Here is a 24,492-nt window from a genome sequence, read left to right as displayed (position 1 = left end):
TTTATAGTTCTCTCGCATTTCAGCTAGCGGTTGGACTCATCACCGAGGGGTGGTGCTTCGATCCCCGCCCCGTTGGACTATTGTCGTACCCACTCCTGATACAGTCTTTTCCGACTAGTTGGAGGGGAATGGGAAATATTGGTCATATTTAAAAAGATATATATAGCATTATTATTTAAAAAACTGCATGATATTTATTCGTATGTCTTTTGTAGGGACTTCCAAACATCACGATAATGAGCGGCCTGCATCCAACGACGTCCTACGACTAGCTTGATGTTGTCAGTCCACCTGGAAGTTTATAGTTTATAGTTTAACTTGTGGCCTTTATTTAACCAAGTTCGAATTTGGCAATGTCAATTCAACCCTTTAAAAACGTTAAAAAATGTTTTATCTATGCATTGTAAAACGAGCTTAACGAATAGTATAAGTTTATACAATGAAATTTCAGGCTCATGAGACTCACCTTGTTCACAGTCCGTAGATGATGTTCTATTTTAATTGATGGTTTTCTATCTAAGTGACAGAAAGGTGAGCTATCTGCTGTGTTTCATCGAATATTAATTTGTAGGCACCTAATGTTAATATGTAACCCACCTACGTGGTAGGTTACGTATTGATAAAAAAAAGTAATTTTACCTAGGTAAAGAGTGTCTACCTATTAATGAAACCAGCAAGAAATACAGGTCCTTACTCAAGAAAAAAATAAGAGTGTAAGTAGAAATTGTATTTTATCTCAGGTGTGGTCTAAACTATAATACCGTTAATACGGATTAACGGTATTAGGTTCGATAAGCCGATAATTTCATTGATATGGCAAGAAATGATTATTATTAGGGTAGGTATTAGTAGGTAATAATTATATTGTTATCAACTATTTACACGTTTGCAACGCGTAATCAAAAAATTCTACGAAGATCAACTTTTCACTTCGAACGTTTTTAGTCTAAAAGGATAATTGTATCCTGCGGGTGCAAATATAGCTACGAATTCATTGGATTCCCTTGTAATCTTACTTGAGAGAAAAGAAAGAAAGAAAGAAAAAATCTTTATTAGAGCATTATGCCAAACGCAATTTGTTCTTATAATCGTCAGAATGATATCCTGCGATGTGTGGCATAACCCAGTAAAGAACTTGGAATTACTCTTATGTTTATGAAACTTTTCTTCGTCGATATAATCGATAATATTATTTTCCAAATTACTTTTACAGTACTAAGAATACCCAGATAAATCTAAGCCCGTCATATTACAATTCCCTAGAACTTGATCTGGGCTTATCCTAACGCAATACCTCAGCAATCCCCGGAAGCCCATTGTTCAACAAAACTCCGAAAATATAACGCGCCAAATCTCTCGTCTAATCGAAAGTTTCGAATTTTGCTCAAACAAAAAATATTTGGTTAATCCGCGGCCTCTTTGACTTCAACAAGACAGGGATGGAAACATGTTTGTTTGAAGAAATATCTTTAAAAAAGCCAAGGATTATTGATTTCTGCGAAAAGTTGTTGGGCACGGATAATGTTCCTTCACGGACGGGAACGAATTACTCGCTCAGGGATAAACTCACTTCTAATTTCGACAGAAAATCTACCAATCTGAGTGAGCAGCTATGCGAGATAAAATTACCTGCGTTCGGTTGCAATTTTATAACGATCATTTTAAAAAGTCAGATTATGTTTATTGAAAAATGTTATTTCTTAATTTAATGCATGAATTAGAAGATCTTCATCTAGGTTTGATTTTGATTACATGTTTGTTAATTTTTATTTGTTGGGTTGTTTATAGCTACTTGTTATTTTGATATCAAATTATAGATATGCCTGCTTAAACAATTATTGAAAATTTATTAGTATTGAAACCAGATTGTTACCTTCTTTTCATACCCACTATTTTTTAATTTATTCTTGTAATAAATAAAAAATACTCTAAGGTTCAAACTCTATACATATGACAATTCACAAATGCTTCGATTTGTGATTTTTTATTTGTATAATTTATTGTATTTCTAAAACTTTTAACGGTTATGTTCCTTATAGTTCTGAATTTAAAATATCTAATGCTTGTAAAAAAGGCTGTGTCAAAAATTATAGGTCTCACAAATTTTAATTATTATACTTAGGTCGCATTCTAAGCCACTAAATGCTTCTCAATCATTAATTTACACACAATTTAAAACTGCACAATTAATGATAGCCGCACAAAAAAGGTAAATTAACATCGGATCTTTAATAAAATAAGACGGAGCGTGATCGATCAAAATAATAATTAATAATAGTTCGGCTTCGAGTGCCGACTGTGATGGATCCCTGCACTTAGTCATCGCCTTTAATTAAAAATGGCGTCTTAAATTAACGGTTACATTTCAAATTTCGAACTTCACATCATTAACATGTTTCCTATCGTATTTGTACGTATATGTCAGGCCTATTGTTACTACGTCCGAGTGACAACGTTGGACAGATGCGATTGCGAAGGCATTTTGCTCGTTAATAAAGAAAACATTGCGTAAATTGTTTAAGTAACGGCTTGAGATTATAAAATATGTCTTGTTAATGTTTCAAATCGTAATGCTTTAATGCTTATTACTGTTATCTGTATTCGATTAAAAATATGTCATTATTTGTTTTATGACAACGCTAATTTATGACACATATTAATTATTGAGACATTCTTACATGTGTTTTATGGAATTAAATAGCTGCTAGAAAACGGCTTGAAGTTTTATTTTAATATGAAGACGCTGGGGTGCTAAAGTGCTGCTTAGGTGACCGTTTTTTGTCGAATCTTCGATAGGAATCCTCGTGGACCAACGATCTCAAGCAGCTTTCAGAGAGCCGTTGGAAGCGGTCGACTCATGACTGTGGTGTTTGGAAATCCTTGCAAGAGAACTATGTCCAGCAGTGGACGACCATTGGCTGTTAGGTACCTCGTGCATGAATTTTTGGTTCCTGAATACTAATAAATACGAATATACGTAAAAAAAAATATTTAGCTATTTTCAGATCCTACCACCAGTGATTGCTTTCAGCAATAAGGCTGCCTTTGTCAATACTTTGTTCTATTTATCTCAAACCTTTTATGTTACCTGTTTCTTAAGTGCAATAAGCCGTTAATTTCTTCCTTCCTTTCTATCTTCCTTTATATGGATGTTTCCAAAAACGTTATTTGCATTTAGTCACACATCAGCAGGTGTTACGATAATGAAATTATAAGTTTCCTATCGATAAGTGATCAAAGACAATCGATGCGGTTACATAATTGGATTATAGATATGAAGTTTAATTGCGGAGCATCGGGTGATGGACGCGCCCGGCGGGGCGCTGCGCCTGCGCTGCCAGCTTAACCAGGATAAGACTTTACAAGCGGACGACCGCGACTTCGTCCGCATGAAATTCAGTTTTTCACCAAATCCCGGGAAAACCATGGATTTTTACGGGATGAAAAGTAGCCTATGTGTTAATCCAGAGTAAAATCTATTTCCAATCCAAATGTCGGGAGAATTATGGATTTTTACGAGATGAAAGTAGCCAATGTGCTAATCCAGAGTAAAATCTATTTCCATTCAAAATTACAGTCAAATCGCTTCAATAGCAACAGAGCAAAGGAGGAAGAAACCTAGACACTAACTTTTGCCTTTATAATATTAGTGTGATTTGTCAACTAGCCACCACACGCTTTGTATGCTTGAAATATAATAATTTTAAAATAAAGTAAATAAATAATCAATTCATAGTTTTCCATTGTCTGAACTAAATGTAAGCCAGCATTTTGTCATGGGTGGTGTCGATTAATCGCTTTGTAAAATAGATAATAAGTACACATACATATCTAGAATAAAAATAATGTAGATACTACTCACTTTACAATTACGATATTTTATTTTAAAATGTATTTTACAGTGATTAAAAAAGAAGGTATTTTTTTATACCTCAAAATATAGCAATGTTAAAAATTCTTGATGGCACCGATTCTCTAAGATATTTTTAAGTAAATTAACAAATCGTCGTAAAAGCAAATAATACCTATGCATAAAAAATATATGCTATCAATTACATTTCTTAAATACTTATGTTTTTGGCTGTTGGAAAAAAATGTTTTTTAGTTACCGATTTCCTAATTTTAATTATTATTTTAAATTAATCCATCGACATTTTTGTTCCATTTTTGTGCCGTAGTACGTAAATGCAAGCGGGTAATATCCATAGTAAGAGAATGCTCGCAGCCAATCTGCGAAGCGGCAGGAGGTTGCTGGATCGAACTAATGATAACGGCCAATCGTCGGATTATTACATTAAAGTCGATGTTTTATCATCAAGCATGCCGCCTTCGCGCCTCGTACTCTAAGAGCTTGTACTCTTTTTCTAGATGACGTTAATAATGACAATAACCAATAGTTCATAGTGCAGATGGCCAATAGTGGCACGTTAGGTAGGCACTGGTAGGCGGCGTTTTAGTAAGAGGGTATTACTCTGTTTGCTAAGACGTCTCTATTTTAGTTTGCCTATAGTTTTTTTACTTAAATTTTTAGGTTCACTTACGAATCATGTTAATCACCCACGCCTCCTTTCTTCTATAAGAAGGTGAAGGTTTTTCGAAGCTTAGAACCACCACGCAAAAGTACAGTTATTTGCCTTGATGTAAAGTGTAACGTAACACAATCTATCTACTTCGTTCACATTTAGTGTCTTATTTATTTGTTGAATATTTCATTTATTTTTATTTATGTATATACACTTTATTGCACAAAAGAAAAACAACAACAAAGGAAACAGTAGACGACATAGTATACAAGTGTGCAAAGGCGGTCTTATTCCTTAAAACAATATCTGCCCTATATGTACTTTATTGATGTGACAACGTCTTAAAATTCAATGGAACCGGCCGTAAAATTGAAAAAAGATGACGTCATGCGTCGTTTCCTTGGTCTAGGGTTGCCAACTTTTTTTACAAGAAAAAAGTATATTCTGGCTATGAAGATTATTAAACAGTATTTTAGAAAAACGAACAGTATTTTATTAATTTAATTCTTATGACGTTGTCACGTTCAACTATAGTCAACCGATTTTTTCAAATATACTTTATTTTTTATATTTTTTGTTAGAATGCTGTGATATTTTAATTAAATACCTCATACCACTATCATAGTATACTCACTTGTGGGAAGTATCACATTTACCGATGAATCCATTATCTTACTTGCTCCTGGTCTACCTATATAGCGAAATGGATCACGGAATGTCTTATTGGATTCCTGAGCTTTTTTTTTTTGTAAATTATGTCTAGTAATCGGGAATTTGTATTATGTCAAATTGTATAGTACCGTGTAGTTAATAGGTACAGCTTTGTCATAATTATGTAAAATAGCTTAAAATTTAGCTTAAATAGCAAAAGCAAATAAATATTAATAAAAATATTAGGTTAAAGTAGGTACATACAAGTAGGTAATCGTAAAATGATCTGAGTATTGTCTATTCTTTATTTATCAATATAAAGTTTGTCAAAAGATTTAGAAAATGCCGCAGGAATCTGCAATCTGTCTTCAAGGCCCACTTTAGCAACTATAATAATTCCAAGTGGTTTTGTCTTTGCTAAACGAAGGCCCCATCCACTTTATTGTCTTCTAAGATATTTTAATTTCAGAGCTAGTTATGAGTAGATAGGAATACGAAAACGAAAGAAATTATGAAATATTTTATTACCTACATAATAGTATATTTACAAACAAACAGATTCGTCGTAGCCTAGACAAAACGAGCCAGTCCCCGTGATGACGTCACACAGCTCAAGCTATTGAACCTAGGCGAGTACTAGGGCCGTAGAGCAGAATAGGAGCTGATTAGCGCGCGACGCCGATGAATGGCCGCTGCTCGCGCGGCCGCTGAGGCCGACAAAGGCACGCACGGCATCCGCAGACAATCCGCCGAGTATCGATCTCCGCGACCCTTCGAACCAGCGCCGAGCCTAGCACAATGCCGCGGCTCTTTATTATAGCATCTCATATTGTTGTCATTGTTATTATTATGATTCTTTACCGCTTTCCATTGTCGGTCGGCGTTGTGGCGGTGCTTTTTCACGGGCCGCGTTTAGTCTGGGCATTGGGAGCGCGTCGCTCGCACGTTTAGTCGCGGAAAACGTGTTTTCCTCGCGGAAATTTTGTTAGTTTTGTAGTTTTATGGTTTACCGTACGGTGCGCGCGCACTGGCGCGTGACGGCGGTATGTCGGATTCCAGAGATATCTCCTGTCAGCTGACTCAGCTATGTACATCGCTATAGCTCGGCACCTGTATGCTAAGTAGGCGTGTTATTGAGTGTGATATTACTGACTTTGCTTGTGTACGTACATAGTTTACAGTGATATTGTGAAAATTATTGTGACGGACTTGCATGTTAAACCTAAGTTTTATTGTATCAACATTTAATACTAAACACCGTAACATAAATCATTGTTTACCCAATTGAGTGTATATTTGTTATCATTAACTATTATTGTGTTTAAATACGGTTTTAGATATTATATATAAGTAATAAAAACAGAATATTTAGTCAAAAAATGGACTTGAGATCTACCTAATCATATTTCACTTACCTAGATGTGTTAGACTTTTGCGAGGTAGGTAAAAATAGATGTTTTTAGAGATTCGAAACTCAACATAAAATACATCGAATCTCAACATTATACAGCTTACATTTACTAGTTAACGGTAGGTATGCCTAAGTTTTTAACAACAGTAGGTATATAATAGTTATGCAAACAAATAACAGCTCATGTGCCAGAACGCACTTCCACAGTCATATCATAAAAATAATAGTAATTTTCCAACTCAATTTCAAATAAACTGCATATTTCCATTTGGTTTGGTAGATACAGACAATGTATTATGTTACAATTGTAGGTACATATATGTAAATATCACATTAATAATAACTTAAAGCAAAGTTAATCGACGGCCGTGAATGTGACTTAGAACTTTTGACGGTGAATCTCCGTGACGTAAACAAAATATATATATTTACTTATCCTAAAGTGGCGTGCACAATATTTTCAATTAGGGTATGCTTTATAGGTAAAAATTAGAAAATTGCGATCCGTACAGGTTTGTAATGAGTTCTCAGGATAGGCAGGGCATGTTTGCAACTATAACGTGCACGCCACTGCTACCCTATTACCATTTATACGTAAATAATTATTTAAACAAGTGTTTGTTCTATAGTTGATAGGTGTGTATCATTAGCTTTTAGAACATTCGCAGTTTCGTGCGTCATTCAGTTTACCAACTAAAAACAAACGCTTCGCAAGTCGCTTTTACTTATTAGTTTCTTTATTCCTATGAGAATGAGATTGCATAAAAAAATATCAAAAGGCTAGGCTTAGTTTAGATTAATATGCTGGTAGACAAATAGGTGTAAGCTTGCTAACTAATTTCAGCCAAAAATAAAATATTTCGCTCATAGAAAACGGATATTAAAATCTAACGCTCACCAAATCTTCTCTTGGTAATGTAAAAAGGAGACCGACCATTTACATACATTGCTGGGCCAGATAACAATGCCAAATTATTGTAATTTATGCAATACTATTATCAATTTAAGACTGTTTTAATTTCAGTTTGTTAGACAGTTGCAAAATCAAGATATGGGCAAGTACCTACCATTACCAGTACATTATAAAATGCACGTTTTTTTAACAAAAAACACACATTTCATAAAACATTAACAACTGTGAATTCTTAATTATTGTTGGAGATTTTGATGATTGAAAATAAAGGACTGATTGTCATTAATTTTTTTCCGCAACGTTGTTTTCCCGTGCTGGGCAAATATGGTCGGTCTCTTTTATTAGTTCAAATTATGACTAGGTGTAACTGTTAAAACATTCTATTTCTATACGGTGTGAAGTTTACAGTATTACGAAATTATATGGGATAATTGTGAATTAACCTTATACTACTAGCCAGTGGCGTAGCGTGAGTTTTTGCCGTTCGGAGTTGACTGGAAGTCTCCTTTTCCCCCACTGCTACCAACGTCCTTATTCCTTAAACCTATCTATATACCCTACTACCTATGCCACAGCAAGAATTCAAGTATTTTCAATATACCTTACCTTAACAGCGGATAGACGTCCACTTACATTGACCTCCAAGCACAACGATCTCGAGCCGCCAGCATCCAGCGGCTCCCTGCAACTCTTCGAACTATGTGGCCTGCCCATTGCCACTTCCGCTTCGCTATTATTCGCTTCAATATTATTACTATATATATAATAATACTATATAAGTAATAGTAGTAGTAGTAATATTATTACTTTATACGAGTAAGTAATCTAAATTATGCATACCTAGATTTTTTTATGTCTATAGATTTCATCGGAATCAGTTGAGACATTTAGATTTATGCAAAATAAACAGTCGCATTAAGTGCCATACCATGGTTTAAACTAACTTTAGGTAGCCCTAATTTAAATAAGTGACTACAAAATTAATCAAAAATTATCTACCTATTTAATTACATGATAGATGTAAGCCCTTTAAACCGAATCCTTTAAAACGTATAATTTCAATATTGACTCGACAAATTCGCATACACGAGTAACATATTATTATGTAGATAGACCTGGACAGTCCATCGTACGTTACTATTTAATTTGCGGCCTTCCAAGATAGGCCTGATGAGTCGGAGACAGCGGCCGGAAGGCATCCCCCTGACCCACCCTACCGCCCTGCCGCCCGCCCGCGGCCCCCTGGACACAGATAATGTATGTAGGCAGCAGGCCTATTCAAGTGTGACGGACAGAGTATTAAAATGAAGATTGCAAAAATATTTTTTTTTTTTTCATGAAAACAATTTTATGCAAACTGTAGTGCCATAAGGCTAGGTTTCTGGTAGACTGCTCTTGTTCTAATTAGTAGGTATTACTAAATTCATAGCTACTAATATTATAAATGCGAATGTCTGTCTGTCTATCTGTTTGTCTGTCTGTTGTGTTTTCACGGCTAAATCAATAATTATGACTTTTTTGTATGTACAAAGATAAATTGGACTGTAGAGCCATAAGCTACCTTTTATAACGAAAACAAAAATAGAAGGGGGTGAAATACGTTGAAAGTTTGTATCGAAAGTTTTTAATTTTTCAAGTTCTATATAAGAAAATGTAGGTACATAGGTTTGTTTACCCTAGCCAGTAGCCTACCTGGCTACTAGAATAAGAAAAATTTCTTTTTAATATTTATAAATATGTACCTACATATATTGTTCAAGTTTTAAATGAATTGTTGTTTAATTATAATTTATTGTTAATAAAATAACTAATGTAGGTATATCATGGGTGTCTATTATAATATTATTATTGAACGTTAAAAATTGTGTACACAAAACTATGACTATACCTACCTAAGGATATCTACGTACTTTGACTCGACAAAGTTGATTCACCCCGTCAACTACATACCAATGTTTAATACAACAACTAGATGTGCTCATTAATTCAGCAGATCGAATGCAAATTTTCACATGCTTTTAAGACATCTGTATAAGTATTTAATCACACTTGGTAGATACGAGTACATACCTTTAAAGAACCTATGTATGATTCATCAATATTTATCTTACGTAAGTAGGTATAAGTTTTAAAGATAATAATAATCAAATAGCAGAAAATATCTAAAGTCGCAACTTCATCTGTATAATTTAGTTAATTTTTTGAAACAACACTAAACGTCTATTTAAAGGTTCCGTTTTATCCCAAAAACCTAAGAAATTATTCGAAGGTATATCCAACTTACGTGGTGTACGAACTAAGCGTGTCTTAAAATAGCTCATAGCTATACTAGAATCGTTCAATAAAACCACAATTTTGCATTTGCTACTAAATTCTAAAGTTATCTAAGCCTACGAGTTAATAACTGCGCCACCTCTGTACAGTTCCATGTCTACAAGATGTAGGGGGGCTTCACCCCCCAAGGAGAGATGATAGCTCTTACGTGTGCGGTCTTGTTTGTGTCCAGTCCTGAGCCCAATATTGGCCTTTCATTATCATGCATCGCCTCCGATTCCGTCTTGAGATATATGACGTAGTATGACACATTGGCCGTTGTTATATCTTGCTGCAAATCTCGGTTTATCAGCTAATAATACTTATTTAATGAACAATGCATTGAACATCAAAAACAATGACATCAAACACACGTCTTCAAACCTATAAATTGAAGTATTTATAAAATTCAAGCAAATATACATCATTATCAACTTATTTCACGATCCACTACAAGGCCAGGCTCCCTCTGAAAAGGAGAAAAAATATGGAGCATAGACCCACCACGCTGCTCGGCTTGCAAGGGTTACATTTACGAGTACTTATTTACGAGTGTTATTAAACGTATTGTTTTGTGTTAAAACATTATATTTTGTTGATTTTGGATTTTTATTTTGTAAATAGTGGACGCCCGAGACTTCGACCGCGTGGAATACAGTTTTTCACAAATCCCGCGGGTAGGTAGGTACCATAGATTTTTCCGGGATAGAAAGTAGTATCCTATTAATCCAGAGTAAAATCTATTTTCATTCCAGATTTTTGCTAAATTCTAGCCAAATCGCTGTAGAATCTGCAGCGCAAAGGAGAAACAAACATACACACAAAATTTCACATTTATAATATTAGTGTAAAAAAAGTTGTCTCTTCTGCCTTGAATAATAATAGATACCTAATACTTAATAGACAAATGAATCCTAAAGATTTATTCATCCCACCACTAGCTACGGTTGTAATAGGTAGGTAGGTACGAACAATAACTTGAAAATGTACCTACATCTATCAATTATTTTAAGTAACCAGGTTTAACTTAAGACATGGCTGTACGGTATAATACCTTTGCATTTTCCCTACGGGAAAGAATAAAGAAAAAAAAAGTTACCAGCTTTAACTTAGGTAATACTAATAATACAAATAGATACACGACACCATTTCATGCTGATCAAAAGGTAATGTTGATATGTTATATAGGTGTGTACTTAGGTTCTTCCATATTGACAAAGTGCAATTAAACTCGTAGTTATTATCTTGAAAAAGCCATAGAAAAATTGTATAGTACTTACCTACAGTAAATAAAAAACTCATCCTGAAAAAAGAATGTAACGCCCGCGCCTACCCACAACATGAAAATCACAGCAGATATTAATTACTCAGGAAACCTATAAGCAATAAATAAAAACTAGCGATGCAACTCCCGCTTGTTAGTTTCAATTTTTAATATTTTATTTTCACCTCAAAAAACCAGCCGTAACGAATTAATAATTGAAAATTAAACTGACGATTCCCGCCAACAATACTCGGCGGCCATATTGCACCTCGCCTCAGTGTTGCCAGGCGTAATAATTATTAATTTGCAGCGACACCCGCGCCACTCGCGGTTGTCATTAGTGACACCTCGCGCCAATTAGGAGGCCCAGAGTGTTTGATGCTCGGTTTTTATTTAACACCAGCAATTATTGAATGACTCGATGCGTTGTCACTAGTGGTTTTCATTTGTGCAGAGGTGTTGAGATTTTCATTTTTTAAAATCCACCTATTTTTTTTTGCATTGCTCTTAATTTGAATCTGGTATGATTACTAAGTGGAGGGGAATGTTTTTGCTGCGGTAGACAATCAGTTGTAATCTTATCGCTATGTAAACATAATATCGATCTTTTAAATATTTAGGTATTTAGACAATAGACACTTTTTTTTAAATGGTCATAAGTTGCTTATTTTCGTTTAACTATTTTTTAAAAAACTGTAATTATTTTGAGACGTGACTCAGATTACATGAAAGTTTTAATTTTTAAATATTTTTTGACAATATGAGCCAAAACGCTGTCGGTCGTGAGGTCAAATACTTTAACTGTTTCTTATTATCACATTAACAAATCCTTTACCAAACGGAGCGTTTGACATAAATTTAGTTAACATACGACGTCACAAAATGGACGACAGCGTTTTTGACGTTTGCAAAATTTGAAAAAATACATGTTTTTTAAATTAAGTTTTCTAAGAACTTTTATTAATTAATATCTATATATTCCATGTAGGTACTAAACTTTAAATTAATATTGATTATTAAATTTGGTATGAGTCAACTACCATATTGGTGCTTAGATACAAAAACAAAGATTTGAGAATAAGATGTTAAAACTTAGGTAAATTTTAAGTAGGTTTTCACTAACCTAATATGTATTAACTTTAACACTTTCAGAATTCCAACACAAAGTTTCACCTCACAAGTCCCAATAGGTTAATAAAAGAAAATTCCCAAGTACTATGACACGCATAGGGCCCATATAGGGCTCACTGACTTATGCGGAGAAACTGGCGTGAGCCCATGTTGGGTTCACTGAACTTCAACGTGTTAATATGTAAAAAAGTATGTACCTATATCAATTTCCATTAAAATCAAATGAATATGCAGTTTCGAAAAGGGCACAAGCATATCTGAAAATTTAAAATATCCAGGAATTCAAAAGAAAACTATTTATTTTCCAAACCAGTGTATAGTTTCTAAAAGTAACTATTGTATTACATTTTGATGTTAATTAGCCTTCAAAAATTACTACGAAATAAAATTATTTAAATATTTTACTTAACTTAATATTTTATTTAACTTAATCTAAATGTTTTATATTTGTGAGATGTAAAATATCGGACATATGCCCTTTTCGAAATTGCATATTCAAATGCATTTTTTAACCTTGATTTATACTTAATGTATCAACGTAAGTAAGTAAAATAAAATGTACGTATTGTTATATTCATTATGTATAAATAATAATTATTGTAAAGCAACATGTTTAATAATTTATGGAAACCTAATTAAATAAAGTAAATATGCAAAATATTCTTTTATTATCCCTAACCCTGACCTTATTACCTACATTTTTTTTTAAGAATATAAATTTAGGATGATAGCTATATAGATATATATATTAGATAGTTTCATTATATTTAAAATTAATTTTATAATCAATTCAAAGTACCTGCCTATAGGTATCTATCCCCAATTGATGTGGTAACGTACCTACTGAAATACTCAAAGATTAAGGCCAGAACTATTAGGACGGAGATAATGTAGAATGACAACTAATACCTAGTTATTATAGTCTTATTAGATCGATAAATGAACACCAGTCAAAGTAATGCTTTTAAAAATGTTATTGAAGATAAAAAAATGTAAGTAGGGTTGCCAATAGCTTTAAAAAAATATAGTATTTTTCATATAGGTACCTATATATGCTGTAAAAATATAGTAGATACCTACACCAAAGAAAATATAGTATTTTATAGAATAAGTAAAAAATACACGAACATGATGTACCTATTTATTGCTTATTTGTTTTATAAAAACCTAATTTATAATTCTTGCATTTTTCAAAAGTTTTTTTGTCTAAAATAAGGTTGTCACGTGGTTTTTCACATTTAATTTAAAAATCAATGATTACCAACAATAAGATAGACACGTTTGGATAGGTATGCTACACGCCATCTGTCGAAAATTAATGTAAACAATATAGTATTTTTGCGTACCTACTAGATATATCTACATTTCTTCGATAGTATATAGTACGTAGACTCTAAATATAGTACAAAATGATATATAATCTAAATATAGTACGCTTAAGATAGCTACGTAGGTAAATAAGTTATAAGGGTAGGTACATTAAAAAAAACGAATGTCAGAAAACGGTCTAATTATATAAGTACCTACTTAGCAGACTTGATTATAAAAGAAACCGCTTTTCAAAGACAAAAGCCATAAAAGCACAGATATTTGGTACGGAAATTTTAAAACAATGCGTATCTGTACATCTGGTCAGGTAAATATTTACTGCCACTTGGGTACCTACCACCCATAGTAAATGGTGGATAGGTATTTATGGCATCAGATTAAAGAAACCTACCTGATGGTAAGTGTTATCTGCTTTGGTACCCTTTGTTTAAGGCTTACGTACCGTTAGCTTAGTCTAATAGGTACAAACTGTGTAGTAGGTAGCTTTGAGTCTGGTAAGAAAAGTGTTTCAATATACTACACTATACTATATAATATACTATACAATAGTCTAGTCTAGACAGCAAGCGACGAGGTAAAAGCGAATGTTTTAGTATCTGCCCAACATAACCAGTGGCGTAGCATGCCTTAGAGGGGCCCTATATTAAAATTAGTCCAGGGGCCCAAATGAACGTTAAAGAATTCTCACTTAAATTCTTTCTCTCACTGAATTCTCAATAATAAAACAAAAATACTTGCTTAAAATAAATAAAACACTGATTTAACTTATGAAGGATGTTTCTTTTCAACTTTTGGGAGCACGCTTTACTCGGGAAAAGAGATTTTTTTTTACTTTTTGTCGTTTCTGAAGTGAAAACTATAGGCGTAGTTTTTTTTTTGGGAAGCGCCAGATTAAGTGAGATTGTGGATTCCGTTTTTACTACGTTCCGTTCCGTTTTTATTATTGATACGGCTGATACGGTAGCTATACGCCCCTGGACATAACCACTCCAGAACCAGCAGCAGCAAGAAAAACGAGTAAGTAGGTATGAATAAGTTCCACTAAAAACCGAATGGTAAGTTGGTTCATCACGCAGAACAGATAACGTTAAAAGCTAACGCTTCATCATTTCGTTATAATTTACCTAAATATTTTAACCTATAGGGTCAGTGGGGATATGGAGCTTATACCCACCACGCTGTTCTAATGTGGCAGAAGGCGATAATGTTTTTAACTATTTAATGATTACTTACTAATAAAGGTATAAAGATAACGACCGGGAGCTAAACGTGCTCTCCGAAGCACGGGGGTTTTATACCATCAATATCCCAACCTCGGGCGGAAAAATAGCCCTGAATATTTTTTGAAAGCGAAAGGTCACTCATAACAAAATATCGAAAACAGCTTGACGTAGGTAGGTACCAAGATGAAATTTGGCAGGGAGGTGGTATAATTTTATTTCACAAAAAAAAGGATTTTGTAATATTTCTGCTATAAAGGAGGTGAATGGGCGGACGAAGTCGCAGGCATTCGGTAATAGATTATAATAGCAAAGTAAAAAAATATTTAATTAGCTACTTCTGAAGTTAAATGAAAAGACATTCTCAGCTGCTAAGTTCGGACTGCCTAATCTTTTGGCTAGAATACTATACCAAATCTTAAATTCGACCAAAGCCAGATCAAACCACACCTTGAAGTCTATACTGTCTACCTGGGGCGTAGCTACCACCGTATTAGCTGTACCAATGTTACGGGGATCCCGGACTTTAGGGGTCCATTACATGTGAAAGCAAAAATTTGTAAAATTTGTAATACACAATCTTACTTAATCTGGCTTCCCGAAAAAAACATATTTAAAAAAAGCTGCTGCTTATAGAAATTACATAGTAAAATACAATCTGTCTTTTCCGGTGCGACGAAAAGTTGGAAATATCCTACAAGTAACTGTCATATTCATTTTAAACGAGCACTTTTATTTCTTTTGTGAAGAAATCTTTAGGTACCCTTGATTTGGGGCCCCCAACTAAATTTTGATACTGGGTTATTCCAAGGCACGTTACGCCACTGCTGTCGACATATCTACCTTTTTCCTAATTATGAAAATTATGATCTAGAAACTTATAAACAGGCTGTATGTAGGCTCGGGAGTATTTCCCATAACTTTCTGTAAGGAAAATTAATTAAAAATTTATAAGGAATCTTCGCATTATTTTAACTGATTTCAGAATTTTCTCCTAAAAATCTCATACGTTTAGAAGCTACGTGTTTATGTACCAACACAATATGTCATTTAAGTAGGTAAATATAAATGATAAACTAAAACCTCATGTGTGGGGGGTGAAATAACAAGATCAAAGTACACTGTAGATACATGTAGATACAAGTAGGTATATATTTTTACAAACCTATTTGTTGCTCAATAACCTCCTCTATGTTCCAGTGAAAGTCCCAGTAAAATTGGTTCAGTCGTTTCAGAGATTAGCCTGGACAAAATTTTTAAAAAGGTTGTTTGTGTTTTAGTTTCGTAAATTCTCTAAACTCGTAACAATAACTATTTGAGAAAACACAGTTTAATTTGAAATCACAGCTAGACACTTTATAAAAACCTAAGTTGGTATGTAGGTTTTGATGAATTTGATGATAAATGTAGGTGGGTATACCAACATATTCAGTGTAGGAGGAAAAAGTAGTAGGTATCAATGCATCAATAAATAAGGTTATGTTATATATCTTTACCCTCTGTTTATTCTGGTTATGTCTTACTTTTTCTAGATTAGTTTATTAGCTTATACCTATACCTACTGTTGCGGTATACACAGTAGGAGCTAAGTATATATACGGAACAATATGTTTACCATTGCAATTATGTACGAGTATATACGATTCCGGTTCAAAAAGAATAGTAAAATTGACCTTGCGCCGTAGTAGGATCCATTGTTTATAATATACCTACCTAACTCTGTATATGTAGCGTACAATGCAACTATGAATGAGTGCTTAAATTGTATAGGTACTCCATTGTGGATAGGAACAAAGGCATATTGTAAATGATCATCAATGACTATCTCAAATGTAGACACATTCGGCGGCATCTCGCTGCTGGCTGAGGCCTTGAACTCAGCTCCCAGCTGAGCAAACCCGCGCCGCAGCTGCGTGCGTGACGCCTTCGTCGCTAGCTGAGCAAACCGATGGCGCTGTAGCCAGGCGCGCCGGACAGAATGCTGTCATAAAATATGTCAGATGGCACCGAAATGTAAACGAGAATTAATTACTAAAAGTAAACGAAGGTACGGAAAGGTTTTTTAATTGAAATTTCAAGTAGCGCCATACAAAAGCGCTAGATAGCGTACGTTGTTTACAACATAAACTAAGGTCGAGAAGGTGCAACCACCGTCGGCAAACAAATTGTGATTTGCATGAGGCGGCGCGGCGCGAGGCGTACGCTCGCGTTGCTCGCCACGCGATTAAAAATGCAGGGCTCGGCGGGGGGAAAGGCGCGGGGAGGCGGGGCTGGCGCGGGCCGCCATTGGCGCAGCGTGCGCGGGCGGGGCCGGGCGGGGGGGCCGCCAGGCGCCGCCGCCCGCCGCTCGGCCACCTCACAACGCACGTAGCCTCCGCGCCGCACGGTACTGCGAGACGTATCCCGCGCGCCGCCGCGAGTCCATGTGAGCGACCGACAGCTCTCTCGTTGTGTACGGTGAACGAAGGATCGGCAAGCTGTACGCGCCGCAGGAAGACGACATGTTGACGATGGAGACGGACCTCAAGGGCGGCAGCCTGCACGCCACGGTGCCGCCGCACCACGCGCTGCAGCACGGCTACGGCTCGCTGGGCGCGCTGGGCGGCATGATGTCGCTGCCGCAGCAGCAGTCGCTGCAGCACCAGGCGCTCCAGCACCACCAGCACCAGCCGCTGCCGCAGCACCACGCGCAGCCGCCGCAGCAGCACCACCAGCCCCCCAACAACAACAACAACAATACCTCCAGCAAGAACTCCAATGCAGAGAGGGTGAAGCGTCCCATGAACGCTTTCATGGTGTGGTCGCGTGGGCAGCGCAGGAAAATGGCATCGGACAATCCAAAGATGCATAACTCCGAAATATCCAAACGTCTCGGTGCACAGTGGAAAGACCTCTCGGAGTCCGAGAAGCGACCGTTCATCGACGAGGCGAAGAGACTGCGAGCCGTTCACATGAAGGAACACCCGGATTACAAGTACAGGCCGCGAAGGAAAACGAAGACGCTCGCGAAGAAGCAGGAGAAGTACCCGCTGGGCGGCGGCGCGCTGCTGGGCGCGGGCGACGCGCAGCGCACGGCGGCGCCGTCGGCGCAGCAGCCGCGCGACGTGTACCAGATGACGCCCAACGGCTACATGCCCAACGGGTACATGATGCACGACCCCGGCGCGTACCAGCAGCAGGCGTACGGCTACCCGCGCTACGACGTGGCGCAGATGCAGCAGGGCGGCTACGGCGGCGGCTACTACGGCGGCCAGGGCTCGCCCTACCTGCCGCAGCCGCCTTCCCCCTCCGCCTACGGGCTGGGCCCCGGCTCGCCCGGCGGCTACGCGCTGCCCGCGTCGTGCGCGTCGCACTCGCCCAGCGGCTCGTCAGCCAAGTCGGAGCCGGTGTCGCCCGGCCCGCCCGGCCTCAAGCGCGAGTACGCGCTGGAGCCGCAGCTGAAGCGCGAGTACGTGCCGCACGCGCAGCACCACGAGCAGCTGGCCATGAAGCGCGAGTACGGGCAGCAGGACCTCAGCCACATCATCAACATGTACCACGTGCCGGACGAGCAGCGGTACGCGGCGGGCGAGCGCGCCATGCCGCTCATCTGAGAGTCGCCTTTCGCGTGCGACATCGACATCCCGCCGCTCTGAGCTGGCCGTCGCCGCGCCACAGGACTGTTGCGACTCGTTCGCTAGGAAGTGATCGTTATCGGCGTACATACTGCTAGGTATGTCCTTTATTTGTTTTTCCGCCCCGCGGGCCCGCGAGCCCCCGGTAGTGTCGGACTGTTGACGTTGCCGCGGCTCGCCTCCGACGGCCGATCGTTCAATTAATGTTGTTGATGATTATTCTGTATTATATTATGATTATTGTATTTTTTCATGGTTAAGTTAAAATATTCTAAGTTGTGCTGTGAGCGGACGAGAGGTTGTGTGCGGACGGATGAAAGACGACGGAGTGATCGAGGTTATTGAATACCAAAAAAATTTTTGAACAATGTGTAAATATAGTGTTAAATGCTAGGTCGAAGTTAAAGTTAGTCGGTAAAGCGTAGGTAGATAGCGATAAGACGTGCCACGACGCCACTCTCGTACGCCCGTCGTGAATTGTACAAAATATTTGTTATATTGAATCGAAAGTTATGAAAGCCTCGAAAGACTAAAGTATTGTAATACAAAAATGTACAGTGAGTGTTATATAGTCAGTGGACACAAAGTATATTGAAGAGAAAAATGAAGTTATCAATAAACGACGCGTTAAAACTGTATTTGCTGTTTTGTTCCATGATCCCATTTGCATATACCCCCGTATTAACTGAATTATTTGATATTTGCTTAAAAGTGCACTTAGATATATAAAAAAGCCTCTTGTCTGATTTTATCTAAAGGCATAGATAGCAAGGACAGCTCAAAAGTAACGTAATGTGAGTTGTCCATAGAAAAGATTTCAACGCGCTCTAATGAAGCTTACAATCAAGTTATCGCTCTGTGAATTTGTTTTCAAAAGTATTATTTTAGAAAAAAATATTCTTAAATTTGTAAATATATTTTAGGTAAATGTAATTCTTAATAATCAACATTACAACTCAAATTATTATTCTTCCATAATAATAGATATAAAGTGACAGACAAATAATGTATATAATAATTATACAATTCAAGCTGTATTGCTTATAAAAGTTATTTGAGGATCTATTTACATCAAATAATAATTAGTTTAATTTAGTATTGGTAGCGTTGATTATGTTTTAGCTAGGTACCTACATTATAATTTGAAATTATATTTTAACATTTAATTTTAATAGAAGTTTATGAATTATTGTCAGAAGTAAATTAAATTCATAAATTAAAATAAAACAAATTAAAAACTACTTTATAAAGAAGTCGAGAAGGTAGGTAGGTATAGGAAATACACTAAAGCCATATTCGATGTGCACTGTTTACCAACAAACAAATTTAAAATGACGGTATAAATCGTCTAGTATTTTCACACCTCATAATAATTGTAATTAACTTGTTCTGAAATTAATGAAAATAAATTTGATGAATAAGCTTATAACAATTAGTCATTTTAATATATTTTGAAAAATATTTTATAAAAAAAAACAATACATAATTTAAAATAAAAAAGTTATGAAATGACATTGTTTTCTATCTTCATTTCTAATTTATTTGTTGGTGAACAGTCACTTCGAGTATGGCTAGTATAAATGTTTTTATTCACATAAATCTATTGTTACCTACTTAGGTACCTACATAGATTTTATATTTTGAGCTTAGGTTTAGGTTTTCAAGACATGTATTAGCAATTTGTAGCAATATCTACTAATAGAATCATAATTTTAATTTTTTCTTTCAATTAATAATATTGCAAAGTTTGTTTGCTAATAACCAACGAAATCTCGTAACTCCGTTTACGGAAAATTCTGCTTTCACAAATCTCGTGGAAACCATGGATTTGTTGGGGATAAAATTAACCCTTAGTAGCCTTCGAGTTGTAGGTACTTTATATCTGTCACCGTAAAATTGTAAATACCGTTAGTTATAATCTATATCGCGAGATTGTTTACGTGTTTGCAACAATTTAACGTGTTTTTTTATTTGTACGTTCATAAATAAAAAAATACCTAACTCAACCTAATTACTCAAGTTCCTCTTTTTAGTAGTAGGTATGTATGGAGTTCACAATCTATCGACAGATGATAGTCTCGCGAGATAGATTATAAACTAATGATATTTACAATTTTACAGTGATATATCTGAACAGAAAACCATCAAAGTTAAATCATCTGTAAAAAGCTAACGAACATACAGACTTACTTTGGCATATATTCACATATGTTTGAGATTTGTGTCTGTTGATAGCACTAATGTTATAGAAATCTCTGTATAGTTAGTTAGTTTTTATGTATAAAACTGTTAAAACTGATTTTTATACAGATGTTTTTGGAAATTGATATACCTATGTATTCATATATGTATATCTAGAAGTACTTAAGCTACTTTTGTATATGATATTGTTGGCTTACACATAGCCAACGAGTATCTAGTAATAAATAGGTAGGTCCATTAAATCTATCTAATGGGTAACTACTACCTATTCTATAGTTATAACCTAATAGACCGAGAATTTTCAAAATCAGTTCAGTATATCAGTACCTAGATATTTTTTTTATCCCTGACAACCTCATAAACTCACAAACTTTACCGCTTTCTAATATTAATAATAGAAGATTTTCCATTTACCATTAGGTAGACCATTTAATGGCTTAGAAAGCAATAAAATTAAATTAGCATACATTTTAGTTATTACCTACTTTTTAAGCAAAAAATAGGTCAGTTGGTTTATATATATCAATAAAAAAACGTTTATATATTTCAATAAAAAAACAGTGAACTTAACAATGCGAATTTGCAAATCAAATTCACTTAAAACAAGTAGGTAGGTAAGTCAATCGGCGCCGAGGAATACGCATTTCAATCAATTACTGTCAACACGCAAGGGGTGAGAATTTAATCAAGTCCTGGGGAATAGTTGATAGATTCGGGCACTTTTTCCTCCCTCGGGATCCTCAAGCCGGGAACGCCCTGATGTTTAAGCCGCATTAATTTAAACACTACATTCACTTGCGCTTTAAGGGCTGTTGTGACTTATAGTGTGACTAGCTTTTCCACTTGGGTTTGCTCGCAAAGTAGTTTTTTGCTAACCTATCTGCCGCAGTTCTAAATGCCTTACTTTATATTCAAGAAGTTAGTAACTATAAATTTCTTATTTAGTGCTATCCGGTATTATTATTAGCTTCTGCTGATTGATCTCGTACAACCGACAAATTTAGAAATAGACGGATGTAAAGGGCAGTGGGGTGCATAAGGTTGTCGATCAGGGTATGCACTAGTAATAAAATTAAGCTCTCTCAGGGTATGCAGTACTTTAATGCATGTACGAAGTGCACGCCACTGGAAAGGGTACGACAGATTAAACTCCAAAAAAATATCTAAGAGAAACTGACTATCTTCCATTTAATTAGCCCGCTAATACCTGTATAAAACTTTGTTGCCACTAAAAATCATGTTACATTGCTGGCAAGGGCTAAATAGTCGTTGAAAAAATATCTAAGTAGCTATAATAACCATGTTGATGATGTTGCAAAATGCAAAACAGTAAACAAAAAATATTTTTTTATCTATTTGATGATCATAATAAGGAAATTTTAGTTTATTAGTATAAAGACATTATAAAGCTTTTTTTTTGTTCAATCAGAACTTTAAAAAACCAAATCATTATTATTTAATTGATCCGAGCAGAGAACCGAGCCCTGGATCTCCTGGTCATTATCAACAACGCCAATCCTTATTTACCGGCTTTAATAATTCTAAGCATATTAACATTGCCAGAAATATACGGTATTTTTAATAATTTGTATGATAAAGAACGTACATTCTGAATAACATCATTTTGATTAACTAGATTAAATTTTGAAATCGCGTCTGCCAAATAACTATGGACTGCTATGTAATACAACGTTGCATGGTTTTAAGTTTTTTAAGGCAAAGTGTTTCTAAACAGAATATTATTAAACTACGCCGAAAACGAGTACCTAGTAGGTAGGTATATAAGTTTATATTATGAAACGACTGGATCAATTTGAATACGATTTTTTCAATAGATAATACATATTTTATAAAAGAGTTTTGAATACTGATGATAATATTTTATCACTTTTGAAGATCCGCCCTGTATTCTGTAAAGTTACAGCGATGTGACATCGCTCGTTTCCATGGCAACTTCGTTGTAGGTGTAATTTTAATTTTGACATCTCATAGAAACAAAGTATAAATTATATTTAAACTTGTGTAGGAAATAGTAGTCTGGGACGGATATGACGTTCTTATTATATTTTAAAAATATTTTAGCCAATAAGTTGAAATTAAATAATTTAGTTTCTACTTATTGGCTGCTTAACTAGTGTTTTCGTGATTGCTTACTTTGATTGTGACGATACTTTACTTTAACCCATTAACTTCATATTAAATTCCTGCGCCACTACCCGTTCAGAACAGAATCGCTTGTGGCGCGTAAAATATTGTTGTATTGGCGTCGAATTTAGTTTTTTTCGGGTACCTATTATTCATTAATACATCACTGTAGGCCCTATCTCTATGACACAAAACCTAATTAGTGTTAATCCAAAAATATTATTTGGATAGGTTTAGGATTTTTAATACTTACCAAAACGAGAAATTGAGATCGATTAAGACAAACAGTAGCTTATTAGTTATTTAACATGGAAATTCTTTAGTCTTATTTAAGCTTAGTTAGTTAGTTGAGCTTAATCTTATTTAAGACTAAGCTAAATATTTTTTCTCAAGCTGACTATTATTTATTCTATTTTATTGATACGTTATTATTTCATTTTTAGTTATTTTATTTGGTTATATTCTTAAAAAACTTTCACAGTTCTTTGCATTCTGAAAATCTCAATAGTTTAACACTAAAATAACGTTTATACAACGGTTAAATAGGGTTAATTTAGGTAAAAAAAATAATTACTTAAAAATATTGAACGCATTAAATATTGCAATATCTTAAGACAAATCGCCAAATGAAAAAATTACAAGTGACCGCAATAATCACTGCTAACCGTGAGAGACAATGGGGGGTACTCGTGGGAACCGTGATTGCCACCCCGGGGTTCGATTCCCGGTCGAGGCAGCCGACACCGTGACGGTGGGGTGCGAAGTGTGCGGCCCTTACATCCGGAGTTATGTTGGTTATTAAATTATTTGAGACCTCGCTTACTTGGAATTTTTATTTTAATAATTATTTAGTTTTCACTTATTAAAGAAATTGAAGCTTTATTAAAATATATAAAATAAACAATTGTTTCGCTTATATACATACAGGTTAACTTTACAGGTGTCTCGTAAATAAATCGGGCACTTTTATCTACCTAAGTTTGAACTAAGCGTGGAATGTAAGTGCAAGACCAATTTTTAATGCCATTTCACGTTTTCCGCTTGTAAATACTCATAGACATTACACAATTAGTATAGTGTGCGTAATGTCCGATAGTATTCCAAATTTTTGCCAGTTTATCTATAGAATTCCTACAAAGATATAAAATTCCTACTATTACAATTAGGTTCAGCCTAGAAACACTCTTGAAACATCAAGTTTGACTGTTTGTGGAGTAGCCAGGTTTTGTATCCCTGAGCTGACCAGAAACTCAACAGTTAGTTGTAGTACCTAACCTACATCTTAAAAGTAAATGACACTTTCAAATATAAACACGAAAGTTCTATACAAAAACTTACTTTATACAGAACTTTTTAGAGTGTATTTTTGAGTACAGCTAAGTTACAAAACCAGTTATGATTTTAGCAGTAAGTTTACTTGATTTACTTGTCATTACATAAAAAAATCAGTGAATCGATTTTGATAAATATTAAAACTATACCTACCTACGTATACTAATGTTACAAGATCTTAGACTATTTTAAATTCTTCAAATCCAATTTCATTTATTTCAATTAGGCTTAATTTACAAGCACTTTTGAAAAGACAAAATATTATGTCATGATTATGCTAGTTATCAATAAGTTAGTAATTTTGTTCCCAATATCTACCTACTGGGAAAAAAATTAGCTTAAGATAAGTTACATCCAAAAATCTTACTTTTCAGCTTTCTTCATTTAATTTCCTGGTAACATTTTGTAGTCGGTTGTTTGTGTTTTAGTACTAAGGAAGAACGA

The 24,492-nt window shown here is 35.4% G+C and overlaps 1 protein-coding gene and 1 long non-coding RNA gene across 2 annotated transcripts in view; both read left to right on the top strand.

The window, feature by feature from the left end:
- The window catches only part of LOC112058305 (uncharacterized), a 410,398-nt gene that overhangs the window by 265,189 nt on the left and 120,717 nt on the right, over window positions 1-24,492 (top strand). The gene's annotated exons all lie outside the window — the stretch shown is intronic.
- On the top strand, window positions 17,101-19,007 carry LOC112058304 (transcription factor Sox-14). Its single transcript, XM_024099026.2, has one exon. It carries the CDS (start codon window positions 17,257-17,259, stop codon window positions 18,346-18,348), a length of 1,092 nt encoding a protein of 363 aa, XP_023954794.1. The 5' UTR covers window positions 17,101-17,256; the 3' UTR covers window positions 18,349-19,007.

This window comes from Bicyclus anynana, chromosome 3 (assembly GCF_947172395.1).
Source record: "Bicyclus anynana chromosome 3, ilBicAnyn1.1, whole genome shotgun sequence".
NCBI lineage: Eukaryota > Metazoa > Arthropoda > Insecta > Lepidoptera > Nymphalidae > Bicyclus > Bicyclus anynana.
Note: the sequence above shows the minus strand (reverse complement) of the source record. Positions and strands in the feature narration are given on the sequence as shown.